The sequence below is a fragment of the Caloenas nicobarica genome, chromosome 1, assembly GCF_036013445.1.
Source record: "Caloenas nicobarica isolate bCalNic1 chromosome 1, bCalNic1.hap1, whole genome shotgun sequence".
NCBI lineage: Eukaryota > Metazoa > Chordata > Aves > Columbiformes > Columbidae > Caloenas > Caloenas nicobarica.
Genome location: NC_088245.1, coordinates 158281726 through 158295703, shown reverse-complemented (window position 1 = coordinate 158295703; position 13978 = coordinate 158281726). Strand labels below are relative to the sequence as shown.

The 13978-nt window shown below is 35.7% G+C and overlaps 1 protein-coding gene across 1 annotated transcript in view; it reads left to right on the top strand.

Moving 5' to 3' along the window:
* Positions 1-13978, top strand: part of ITGBL1 (integrin subunit beta like 1) — a 144448-nt gene that overhangs the window by 60509 nt on the left and 69961 nt on the right. The window contains exons 3-6 of the mRNA XM_065656294.1: positions 1940-2086; positions 4505-4627; positions 7903-8043; positions 10757-10897. Of these exons, the coding sequence (XP_065512366.1) occupies positions 1940-2086; positions 4505-4627; positions 7903-8043; positions 10757-10897 (552 nt within the window). The remainder of the gene's footprint in view (positions 1-1939; positions 2087-4504; positions 4628-7902; positions 8044-10756; positions 10898-13978) is intronic.

Sequence of the window (13978 nt, the reverse complement as noted above, 5' to 3'; positions counted from 1 at the left end):
GTAATCACAAGAGTAGGTTTTTATTATATATTTTATACCCTACTTTTTTTTTTTTCCTTTTCCTTTTCTTTTTCCCTTACAAACACGGAGTTATTCGGCAATTTTAAAGGCAGCAACTTTAAAACAAGAACTAACATGAATTTCTTATATGTTTTTGAACAATGTTTTTTTCAGCTATTGAAATGTATCTTGTCTTAGGACCATACTGGGAGGCAAACAAAATTTTATTGAGCAACAAAAGATACTCCTCTTTCTCTTTAAAATGTTCTATTTACAATAGTTATTTAAATTCCTTCTTATTGGCAGCAGACTGGGTTCATATTTTCAGACAGTTGACTCTAACTGCAGGCAACACATGCATTTAAAATAGACTGCAATAAGATTCTATTTTTGACATGTAGTGATTAGAAGAGAATCCTATTCTGTCAATCAGACGTACATTCAAATGGTATTTATTTTAAAATTGAATTTTTTAGTTTAAAATTTTTGCAATTGTTTTCATGTTTATGACCTAAAATTGTAAAGGAATGTTAAAGAATTGAGAGAAATTTGCACCTGCAATTTAATTTGGAACATGATACTTAATGTACAACACAGTGTAAATTGCCAATTCATCTGCATATTTGGGTATTTTAAAAGAAAACTAAAGAATTTTTAAAAACAAACTTTCCTTACTTTTGTAATTCTTCATGCTATTAGATATATCACAGATTTTAAACAATGCATTATTCAACTGATAGAAGCCTAGCATACCATGTCCTAATAGACTGAGCAGTCGCATTGGTTCTTTAAAATACTTCGCACTTGGCAAATAATCATAAGTAAATACAGTCCTATGAGTATAAAGACATACTACAGTGCCAATATTTTGTCAATATCTAAAGAGAAAATTCAGTTTTGCAGCAGCAGCTAACCAGAGTCTAAGCATGTGGGAGAGGGCTGGAGGAACCAGTAGTCAGAGGAGGCTTCAGGAAAAAGAACTTGCATCTTTCAGTAGGGGCTGTTGCATGAGGAACTTGCCGCTTGTGCTGTAGTTTGATCTCTCCATGTTCCTTTACAGGGCTTGTATCATAACAGCTAATCCTGGGTGCTCGTGCTGCAGTTTGCACTTGGAGTTTTGTTGTGTTAATAATAGTTAATGGCAGACAAATATGGGAATGAGAAAGAGATGAAGAAGAAAGCCCATTGTTCATACAGGATGTTTCGGTTCTGTATTCCTTCTTAAAATCAGCATTCATATGTAGACCTATCAAAATCACATAGATTAGATTTCAAAGCCATGGTGAGATACCCCAGTTTAAGAAGGATAAGAAATTACTGGAGGGAGTCCAGCGGTGGGCTTTCTTATGAAGGGAGACTGAGAGAGCTGGGTCTGCTCAGCCTGGAGAAGAGAAGGCTGAGAGGGAATCTCGTCAATTTTTATAAATATCTCAAGGGTGGGTGTCAAGAGGATGGGACCAGACTCCTTTCAGTGGTGCCCAATGATAGGACAAGGGGCAACGGGCACAGACTGAAGCACAGGAGGTTCCATCTGAATATGAGGAAAAACTTCTTTACTTGGAGGGTGCCAGAGCACTGGAACAGGCTGCCCAGGGAGGTTGTGGAGTCTCCTTCTCTGGAGACATTCAAGACCCACCTGGACACATTCCTGTGTGATCTGCTCTGGGTGAACCTGCTTTAGCAGGTGGGTTGGACTAGGTGATCTCCAGAGGTCCCCTCCAACACTAACCATTCTGTGATTCTGTGTCTCCTCATATTTACAGTCATATTTATTCATTTCTATTTTTAGTTGCATATGAACTACATTAGGTGAATCTGTGAATCATATTCATTAAAAACTGTAATTGATGGAATCTATTTTAAAAACTGGATTAGAAAAATATCACTTTCTGAATGAAAAAAAGAAAAGCCTTGACACACTCTTCCCTTCCATTGCTAGGCCATGGCAAGTGTGACTGTGGGAAGTGCAAATGTGATGAAGGCTGGTATGGTGAAGCTTGTCAGTATCCAACTACTTGCAATCTTACACGGAAGAAAAGCAACGAAATGTGTAAGAATTCTCAAGATATCATCTGTTCTGGTGCAGGTAAGATGTTTTTTGTTGCTTTTGATGGCTTGATGCTCTTCCTGTGTTATCTTGAGAATCACTGTAATTTCTTTTCTAATTAGGAATTTTCTAGAGTATGCTTAAAGAGACTGAGAAAGAACTGTATTTGTACTAAAATGCTTGACTTTCCTATAGGCCTCTTCCTGTGCATATGATGTGCACTGATTCAAAATGTCTACTTTAATACTCTATCCATAGCTATTTTAGGTTGATGAAACTGCAGCTGTGTCATTTATTTTGCCTATCAAAAGGTTGTGGTAATGGCATTAACACAGAAAGTAATGTATTTTTTTGCGTTTGTGTTTATAGCATGCAGAAATGACATTTGCAAATATTTTTCCAGGACATTTATAAGCTGTACAATTTTTGAGATGCTTTTGAGCTGTAACAATGATTATTAAAGAGAGTTGTGGAAGATCTGCTGAATCATTTTAATGGGGTACTTCCATTTTCACTTGTAATGGTGAAATGTAAAATGGTTCCTGCAAACTAGTTGTATAATATCCACATAAAACTTCTATTTTGGAGGACTTTCGTGTCAATAACAATGTTTGCTAGAATATGTATGGATGTAAAAGGAAGAGTTTGAGTCTTGTGAATTAAGTTCCTTTTTGTTTTTGTTTTTTTTTTAAATCTATACTTGACACCAGTGGCTGCTAAAACAGCTTGTGCAAGCCCATTGATCACAGAGCCCCAGTTAACACGGTATTGCAAAAGTTTCTACCCTTACAATTTTAATAAGTGACAGAAGTAGGGAAAAGGGATGCTTTATACAGTGGCATGGTAATACATTTGTTTCTAATAGATATTATAGTATTTCTGCTTTTTTGACTGCGTAACTCCTTAATATGTTTGTTTATGGCTGTTATATGTTATCATGCATTATTTTCCAAACTAGAAAATATTCAAAAGGAGAAGGATGAGGCACAAGGCAGTTGTTTGCTTTCTCCTGGCAACTGCACTCCAGGTCAGATAGAATCTCTGAGGGAAAAGAGGGAATTCTTCCTTCCCTGGGAGCAACAAAAACAGGTTTTTTTTGTTTGGGAGGGTGCGTGATGGAGAGAGGTAGCCCTGAGGTGAAGGGGCAACCCTACTCAAAAAAACTAAGAAGCAAATGTGCCACCAGACCAGAGGTGGAAGAAGAGAAATTAGTTTACAAACCCATTTCCATCCTTTGCATATCTCTGTCTTTTCCTCATGTCAGAAACTTTTCTGTTGTGGTTTATGTTGTGAAAAAAAACAGCATTTGGAAGTCCCTGGGGGATACTTATGTTGATGGAGAATCTCAGGCAGACCCGTGTTGTCAAACTGCTTGCTGGTCCGACATGGGAAAAACCCATCCTACTTGTGACAAATCAGCAAGTGTCTTTATTATATCTCTTAACCTCCTTAAAAGATATCATCTTTTCTGAGACATCACCCACAAACTGAAGAAAAACTTAGATTGGGTCAAAGTCCGGAAATAACAAAATATTATTATGGAGGTGCCTACAAGTCTTCAAATTAATGAAATGACTTGTAATATGGACATCAATACGACTGGAAAAAAAGAAGCTATTTGTGGGAAAGCAGCACGTAGCTGGTGAAAACAATATTAAAATGTGAATAAGGTATACTACGAAGAGTTTTAGTAAATATCACAGTATTTGTTGTTTAATGCTTTTAACATGCACTTTGCCATAGAATTATTGGTGTATGCTATTATAATACTTATGGTTTGTTTAATAATGCTATGGACATATTTCTCCACAATTAGCTTGTTTTTTGTATAATTAATGTATTGCTGTGGTAATTGCTTTCTAGATTGTTTTTTCCTGACATCTGATCATAAGTTCTTCATGCAGATGTTCCTCATCAGTGTTTCCCTCCTTTGATACCTGGCTTTTTCTCGAAGGCTACACTTTTAAAATCTTAATCGTCAGATGATAACTGTAGAAAAGGAACTGGAGACCAGAGTGCAAAGGAACTTTGTGAAGTTAGGCAGACAGATTTTCAGGTAGCCATGTCCTGTTACTCTCCTGTAACAGGTGGAATGGCACAAAACCAGGCTTTGTTCTTGAGAAGATGATGAAGTTTTCTTGTTTCAGTAGGCAGAAGATATAATTTCCAAAGCTGGAGTCATACCTCAGGTGTATGAAGTCAGACAACTGTAGGAGTGAATTTTACTTAGGAAAAGATGACGCTGCTTATTAAGAAAGAACCACTTGAATGTTGTATCTATTTACAGCTGAGATTAGGCATTTTGTTGATATGGATTGTTTCTGTGTCTGTCTTTATTTGACTGGATGATCTTTAGATTTCAGACTTCTCAGAAATAAAATATGTACCATCTCTGATGAACTAGTGAAACTGTTTCCATAAACTGCAGTCATTGAGTACTGTCTTAAATGTTTACAGGCACATGTCAGTGTGGCAGGTGTAAATGTGCAATTTCAGAAGGAAATGGACTGGTCTATGGTAAATTTTGTGAATGTGATGACAGAGAATGCATAGATGATGAGACGGAAGAGATTTGTTCAGGTATGTATTTTAGTGAGTACAAGAAGAATTGTGAAGATTAATACAGAGTGTTGTAAAATCATTTACTTGTATGGACCTACAAAATCTCTTTACTGAATGTATGACTTAAAATAAAGGTAACTGTATCTGTGAGAATTTAGCTTGCAAATTGGAAGTGGGAGTTTCAGATACAAAAATGAGCTAAGCAGGAGGTTAAAGAATGAACAAATCCTGTGACATCCTTCTCTTTTTGGAAGAATTGCGAACAGGATTATACAAGGTAATTCACTAAGGCAATTCATAGCTTAGTGTGTCTCTCTTTGGTGCGATATGAAGAATGCAAATGTTTTGTCACAGATGGAGGACATAGGAAAAAAAAGAAGAAAAAAGAAAAATAGATTATTAAGAATTTCGGCAAGGAAGCAAAAATTAAAGACAACAAGAATAAACGCAGGGTGAGAACTCTGAAGCAATTCAGGAGATAAAAAGGGAAAGGAATGAATGAAGAAAAAATTCATCTGCGGTAGGAAAGGCAAAAGAATGTGATGGAGTGAACTCTGCTGATAGACAGAAAAGCAACCAAAATTCAGTCTGTGCTTTCATTTCATTATAAGACAAGAACTTGACAATTAGATACTCTGTAATACACACCATTCATGGCATTATAAATGTTGTTGCCTATATTACTAGGGAGGCAAGTCCTTCAGTTAGAAGGGGCTACAAATATTTTTCAAGCTGTACACGTGCATACTGTGTATGCATGCATACAGGAGGATTCAGAACTGCTCTTGGACTATTCATACTCTGATAATAGTGTGTAGTCTGCATGTGTATGTGTATAAAGAGAGTACTTGTGTAAAATAGCTTTTTCTGTTTATAATAATAATAAATTCTGTTTATTTAAGATGCTTTGAAGGAAAAAATAACATTCTTTTTTACAGGAATAGACAGGGATTTTAAATGAGGGTAAACAGAATGGTCCTCTGAGTCCAAATCCAGGAGTAGACTATAATATTTCCAGTAATCACCTAAAATAAAATTAGTGGAGGGCAATAATTTGTATGTAGCAATGATCCCATTTATATTAGTTTGCTTGTAACCCTTACATATGGTACCAAATATGATAAAAATTTAACATTCATTTAGCTCCAGTAAATTATCTATCTGCTGTTTTCAGATTTTTCCCCCGCCTGTGTTACTGCTGATTTTTATCACTATCTTTTTCTTAGCTTTTATTTCCCCTTGTTTCATCCAACGGTGCCATATTCCAAAACAGACCAGATGCACCTCTGTAAAGAAACTAGGTTTATGTGAATGCAGAAATCAAAGTGTGCTGAGAGAGACGCAAAGTATAATAGTTTCAAGTCTCTGAGGTCTGTGATTCAGCAGTATAAAAAGCCCTGATACCTTATGTAAAGTTTGCAGCCTTCTACAGTAGATATAAATTAATGGGGAGCTTGACTTGGTTAGGTTGTTGTAAGCTGAAAAGCTTATGCACATAGTTTTTCAGTGTTAGATGTTGCTTTACTTTCCAACAGACCTCTGCAGTACATAACCATATGTTGAACCAGGCCTTATGCAGAAAAAACAGACAGCATATGAACTCAAGGTGGAAGGTACATAATTTCATCACAGAAAAAGCAGATTCCATGTGTCTGTCTGGTTATGGCTTCTCTCTCCCATCTCGATGTCTGCTCTGATACTCTCTATCCCATCTTTCCTTCCATGGGATTCCCACTGCAGGAATCATTTAGGTTTATTTATGAAGTATAGGTTTATTTATGAAGCAAGAAAACTATTAATAGCAATGGCCCCTGGATGCTCTCCATAGACACGGTGAACCTAAACAGTGCTTGGTGTATTTTCACAGTTTGTGTTGCGCCAACTTGGTTGCTACATACTCTTTATTGCCTGTGAAGGTAGAGATAGATTTTGAAGATTTTCTTTGTCTGCAAAGAAGGCCAACTCAGGAAGATGAAACTAGTGAAAAAACAAAATATTCTATTTATGCACACATTTCTAAAGCCTGCAGCTGTGAGCTGGGATTTTATCACGGAAAAGCATACAGTGCCATGCTAAGATATGGGTATCATGCATTTTAATCTTTGCACAAAGGCACTGCATTTTTTAAACAATTCACTTCCTAGGTAGGGCAAAGTTACAAAGATGTTTCAAGCTTTTCAAGCCTCAGTTGGATTTTTATCAGTCAGTTGACTGTATCACTTTTTATTTGAGGTTACATAAACTTCAGAATTAAGTTGCAGGTTATTTTTAATAAATATCATAGCTTCTAGCAAATTAAATTCTGATCCTGATCTTTTTCATCCAAGGCTTTTTTTTGCTCTAATGAAGTGATTTTGTCTTCAGTCATGGACAAGAGGTAGTGGCAAATTGTACAGTTTAATTAATATTTATTTTGGAACTATACAAGTGTGAGTGAAGAATGAAGTAGTGATGTTTTAATCTGCAAAAATTGCCAGTAGACTAAATTACTTTACTCCTTCACCATTGTCCCTTTTATTTCCTGTCCGCTGTTCAATAACAACCTTTTGGTAAAAAGCAGTATTTTAGATTGTTTTTGTTGTTTAGTAAGATGGTATTTTTACCTTCTGTTATTTTTTTCACATTACCAAACAACTGTAATGAAAATTCCAAATGCAATTGTAAAAGCAGGAAAAAAAATATTCCACAGGTCTAAATTCACACTCTTGGTAGTTAGGGATACAAGTTGAGTAGACTGTGATAAACAATCAGGTCTACTAAGCTTAACATACCTAGAGAGAAACAAAGAGGAGGTCATAGAATCATAGAATTGTTTTGGTTGGAAAAGACCTTTAAGATCGAGTCCAATTGTTAACCTAACACTGCCAAGTCCACCACTGCTGGGATTATCTGTGGTGTCAAGAGCACACAATGCTTTATTAGACATGCTGAGTATGGTGGGCAAGTGTGTCCTACTGTAGCATTTAAAGATATTGCATTTACCATCTTTGTAATTTACCTATAAAGTTTCAAAATTTAAGCTGACAAATATAAAAAGTATTGATGTTATTTTCTTGGTGTTTATTGAATAGATTTAATCTGTGATTAAATGGAAACGTGTTCTAAAACAGACTCAGGGAAAAGTATAGTTCAAATATCCTTTGTCTTTATGTAGGCCTATACAGTCTATACATTTTTTCTATTCTGAGTCTAACGCTAGAAGTTTTTAAAAGTGAAGATCAAAACAGTTAAATTGTTAATGCCCTTTAAAAACTTGCCACTTTCTCACTGTATAAAATTTGTTTTGGGTTAAGGCCATGGAAAGTGTTACTGTGGAAACTGTTACTGTGAGGCTGGTTGGCATGGAGATAAATGTGAATTCCAGTGTGACATCACCCCCTGGGAGATCAAGAAAAGATGCACATCTCCAGATGGCAAAATCTGCAGCAACAGAGGTGTGTCATTCGCACATTCCGTCTACGCATCTTTATGTATCTTGCTTTTGTTTTACAATATGCACTTTCTGCACTAGGACATAGGTTGTGTTTGCTAATATTTTCTAGTCCTCATTTATTTCAAATATGTATATACACTTCCAAGTGAGTGGGTAGATACCTGTGTTTAGGTATAAACTTACATGTGTCCACTCCTGTTTTTAGATTGATCTGACCCAAGTTGTTCTCATCCTTCATTTTTGTAGTAAGACTGAGCGGGATAATGTGTCAGTACATCTTTTGTGAGAGACCTATCCCACAAAATAAAAATATTAGCAGATTTTTGACTTTGAATGGATTGGTGCTGTAAGGCCGACAGGACCGTATACCAGTTCATTCTTAAAGAAGACCAAGGACCCACAATTTGAAAAGGAAAATGAAAACACAAAGCTTTCAGTTTCCACTGCAACTTGAAAAAAACACTGTGTTCAGTAACAATGCTGTGGAATGCATATGGAACTGGAAAGATAGATTTCACACAATATTTCTAACTACATGAGGTTTTATTTGCACAGTCTCAGAACTTGAATTTTACCTTATATTTGTGTATAATTTTGACATTTAAAAAGAAAAAAACCCCCACAAAATAAAATTCCTTTTCACTAGCTTTTATGTTTGGCTTCACTGAACAAAGAGTTAAAAAAAATGGGGTTTTTTTGGCAATAATACAGAATAATTGCAGTAAAACACAAGTATAAGTCACATAGATACCTCTCTTAAAAAACATCTCTATCACAAACCTGCTATAGTGTGAACATCTAATTATCCTGAGAGCATTTTGAAAATTCTCTTATCTTAATTATGAGGAAATTGAAAGATTGGCTCAAATACAGAGATCATGTTGGCTCATTTACTCTTGGGACTTCAATGGTAAAAATTTTTCTGTAATTCTGAACAGAATAAATATGGAAGTGGCTTCAGATTAGGTGCTTTGGTTGCATGGAGAAAGTGATTTCTTGTCAAAGAATTTCTTGTCAAAGCAATTTCTTGTTCAAATTTGGTATTTTAATGTATTTCTTTAAATTTACATTGTAATTGAGGGAAATTAGTATAAATAGTATATCTGATATTCTGAATAACTACAAACTCCTACACAAAGATACATTAATAGGATACTTCTATATTTTTTTACCTTTCCTGTATTTGTGATTTTATCCACATAAAAATTCTATATCCTTTTGACTACTTAAAGTTGCTTTCCAACACACTATTTCTACTCTCCTTAGTCTTGTTTACCAAGATTTCTGTGGTTTACCTCTTGTGATAGAGGAGCAGTTCATCTTGTCAGTCTTGAACCTTCTAAAAATTATATATTGACGCTAACCTTGCTGTGCAGTCTCCTTCAGTGCTAAGATGGGTAAATTGTTTGTATCTTTCCACCAACTGTCCAGTCAAACAGCTGAGACCAGCAACATTTAGATTTTTTTAAACTTTGGTGAGGTAGTGTATTTCAGTGCAGTATCCAGGACAGCTGATCCAAATTAACTTTGAATGTGTTTCTGGGAGGATGAATCACCCTCCAGAGGCATTTGCACATTTTATTTTGTTGTTGTTTGTTTGTTGTTGTCAGGGTCTTTTCTTCTACTTCACTAATGTCACTGTATTGTGAAAGTATCAATAATCAGGTGCAGATTTCTTGAGGGCTGTCTTGGGGGCTTTAGCACTAATCAAACAGGGCAGCATCTCTTCCTGCTTCGTGTAACTGTCATGCATGAATGATCCTGTAGACCTTCTCTTTCCACAGAACGTGCCCACATCTATATGTACTCTTTAGTCACCCTGTCCTCTTGTCCTCAAATGCATTATGTTGATCAGAGTAATCTGAGTAAGGAGACAGAGGCTTTGGTGGAGCAGCAGAAGGTGAAGCTGCTCTCCAGGAAATGAACTGCACGCATCTGTAAGGTTTGGCTGCTGCATTGTGCCCGTTGGCATCCCAGAAAAGGTAGTGAGTGTATGGCCCTGAGGCATATTTGGATTTCTGAATAAGGACTTTGTTCTGACTTTTGCTAAGTAAATAGTATGCATATTCTCTGTATATTGGTAAGGTTGTGCCCAATAACTCTCACTGTCATATATCACATTTCCCTTCTTATTGTAAGCATCAGGGTGTAGCCCTGAATATTGACTCGGGAGAAGTGAAAAAGTATCATTTTCATGTAGACTTTTGTTGATGTCCTTCTTAGGTAAAGAATGACCTCCTAGGCATTTTCAACTGGATTAGAATTTGGATTTCCTTCCAGTTTAAATGTTTGTTCTTTTACAATCATTAATTATCAACTCTGCCCAAGCCCAAGTCATTTAAACAGCATTGATTTATATTGTCATTAGCGTCAGGGCAAATTACTGTTGACATCAAAGATCTGTGGCTGTTTTATGCACTACATTATTCTATTGTTTCCTAACAAGACTCAACAGCAGAAAAGAAACTTGATCACGAAGGCAACTTGTTTGTATAAAGTATTACTACTAAATAATTATAGAAGGTTTTAAATCATAGAAGATGGGCATACGCTCACAATTAACACTTGCAGCTTTGACATTGCACTCCTGTGAGAGCAGAAAATTCTTAAGTGTAAATTTCCGTAATCAAACTACTATTACTCTAAATTGCTCAGTTAATCTTCTATCATGTCCGTCTTTTTTTTTTCTTTCTTTTTTTTTCTCTCTTTCCTAGGCACATGTGTATGTGGGGAATGCACATGCCATGATGTGGACCCAACTGGTGACTGGGGCGATATTCATGGAGATACTTGTGAGTGTGATGAAAGAAACTGCAAAGCAGTGTATGATAGATACTCTGATGACTTCTGTTCAGGTAAGAAATATATTCAAAAGGAATTTATGTATAGTTTTCTAACAAAGGCATCCAATTAGTCTGATCTTGCTCTTCCTTCATGCTCCAATTCTCATTTTCCTAGCTTAAAATATACCGAGCTGTATTTTTTTTTTTCAGAGTGGACTTTTCAAATTAAAATATATAATTCTGTAAAGAAAAAAATACATTTCCAGTTCCAAAGTTTCCTCAAAACATGTCTTTTTTTAATTGTCCTTCTACCAAATATGAAATATTTGTATGTGCCTGTCTCCCCTCTAATGCTCCTGTCTTCAGTGTAGCCTAACATAAATTGGAGAATGGTTGAAACTTTAAAATATATATATCCTTCCTTGAGGAAATTTAAGTTTGAAAATTTTTTAGATGAAATTTTATTTATTATGTCATGGTATATGGCAGGGAGAGGACAAGCAAGAGGAAAAATTTGAGGAAAAGTGAGTTAATGGAAAAGAGTACCCTGAGAATACCAATTGACCTGAGAACAAGTAGAGCATCAATATGTGGCAAAACCGAATGTGAGGTCCAGCTGCACATCACTGACTGTACATATTAGATACTTTCACCTTCCTTTTCTTTTCTACTTGTGCTTCAGAGCATTATCTTCAAATTAGTTGAAGTCCCTCAAGTCCATCCAAGGTTTACAGTGCATTTAGATTGATGCTCCATGTATCAACTAACAGACACTGATATTCTGATCAAGACATCACATACAATTTGGTATGGTAGCTGCTACAGAGGCTAATACAGGGCAGGAGAGAAGGACTTTGAGCAATATACAGCGTGCAATTTGTGCACAAGGGAACTTTGCAAAAACAAGTGAGGGTGGTTTCAAATGGAATCAACAGATTACAGGTTGTCAACTCTAATGCATCCTGTAGAAATCTGATCTGGCCTAATTAATAATAGGAAGAATGCAGTCACATCAAGGAAAATAATAATGTGGTATATTTTCCTCCTATTGCTAGAATGAGAGATCCCTCATGGAAAGATCATAGGAGTTGTCTGTAATCGGTACAAAAGGCTGAAGCAAATGCAATACATAAAATTGTTAGCCTCTTCTTTGCCTTTTATAAAGGTGAAAGGTTTCTCACCTGTTGATTTTTTTTTTTTAATAAATATTGATGAATCACTAGCTAACAAAACTGGGGGAAGAAAAAAAAAAGAAGCATTTCTAAAAACCTTCAGTGAATTTATTTGCTTGCCGCTGTTTCAGACGCCTACAGATGTTCTATAGGTTTATTTAATTAATAAGCTGGAAGGATGTGCAACTGCTATCATGAGAGCAACAGGAGGATGGAGTTTGGGATGTTGTCAATTTTTCAATGTATTATTGTGTTGCTGAGTATGTTTTTAGACTCAAGGACAGATCAAAATGTCAGCATTAGCTAAGAAATACAAAGCTAAAAAACAACATGGTAAATGTGTTCTGTTGTTAAGGGTGAACACAAGAGTTTCAAACCTAATTAGATTAAAGAAAACCCGTTGCATCTGCAGCTCATGCTGCATCACCTAAACGGGGCTTGAACTCCCTCTGTTCCAGACATTATTGCCATCACGGCTTTCTGCTCCTCAGGGTGGTAATGGTTGTAAGAAAGCAGAGAGTAAGAAAATATGGACAGTTACAAAAGAGTTAGGGACAAGATATTGCCATTTGACAGTAGATTAAGGACTGATACAGTCTTCTTTATTACACAGACATAATTGTAAATGAGCAAACCTCACCAGAGATACAAAAGGAGATACTCACATGGCTTGCTTGATGTAACTAAAACTCATGTTGATGTATAGCTAAGTTCTTCTATCTAATCAGCATAAATTTTAGTACTGCTTCTTATTCTTATCCCTTCCCTTTCCATTATGTTTTAGAAAAGCCTATTTTAGCCTTAGCTGGCCATGCAAGTATGCATTTCTCAAATAGATTGTGCAAAACTTTATTTTTGCATGAAGCAGTGTGAGCCGTGTCTTATAGACCTGCTGTTTAGTACTTCTTCAGAAATGGATAAAATGCAAAGTATTAATTTTGGTTTATTGTGGTAGACAGAATCTGCAATGGAATCAAATATTTACTAGCAGAATTCTAATTGGATAGCTGTTTTATTTGTTTATGTGAAATAAATTAGTGCACAAAGTCTGCAAGTGTTAGGTCTGTCTCACAATTATTTGTACATTGATTTAGAATGAATTTAAGAGGGAATAGTCAGATTAGGGAAAATAATAGCGCTTTCTTAAAACCTACATTAAACAGAGCTGATACAAAACTTATCCTGTCTTGTTCTGCTTACCTAATAGGTAGAAACATGAGTCCTGAGTAGCAGATTGAAATATTAGGAAATCATGTTTACATGTAAAGAGTTTTACTGTGAGTGAAATGCTATGTTTATTTCATAAACTACAAATGACAGAAATTGGCAGCCCTGCCACAAGGATTTAACATCACACAACAGCAGCTCCCTCCAGAAGCTTCATATGGCTTGGGGTGACTGTCAATTTGCAGTACCTCATATTGGCAACCGGGTGCCTTCTTTTAACACCTGAAGTGCTGTCCAGTATATTACTGAATTATTTTCTTTCAGAGGTGTTCACAACATTAAAGTGATTTTCTTCTTTTAAAGAGAGAATAGCTTTCATGACTTGACATAGCAAGAAAACAGGCTTCCGTAAGAAAATTCCTACATGACCACATCTCATCATCTGCTTTGCTGTGGCTTTAGACAATAAAATATTATATGAAAGAACAATTATATGAAAGAACATCGTCTCACAAGAGTATCTATCTGGATCAGGGAACATATGTCCAATTCGCAACCTGTCCGTAGATATGCATGAAAGCAAAGGACAGAAGAGGAGATCTCTAATGCTTTTAAATTAAAACAAGTAACTAATGTAAGAAAAGTTGTTATTATTGTGAAATTAATAAGATGTAGTCTGGGAACTACTCTCATAACTTGTAGAATGCTTCCATCTTTTTCCTTGTCAACAGATGAATGTATATGTTTTAGAAGTATAATATAAGCCAGTCTTAAAATGCAAGTACAGTTTAAAAGATACAAATTCTGTGTTGCT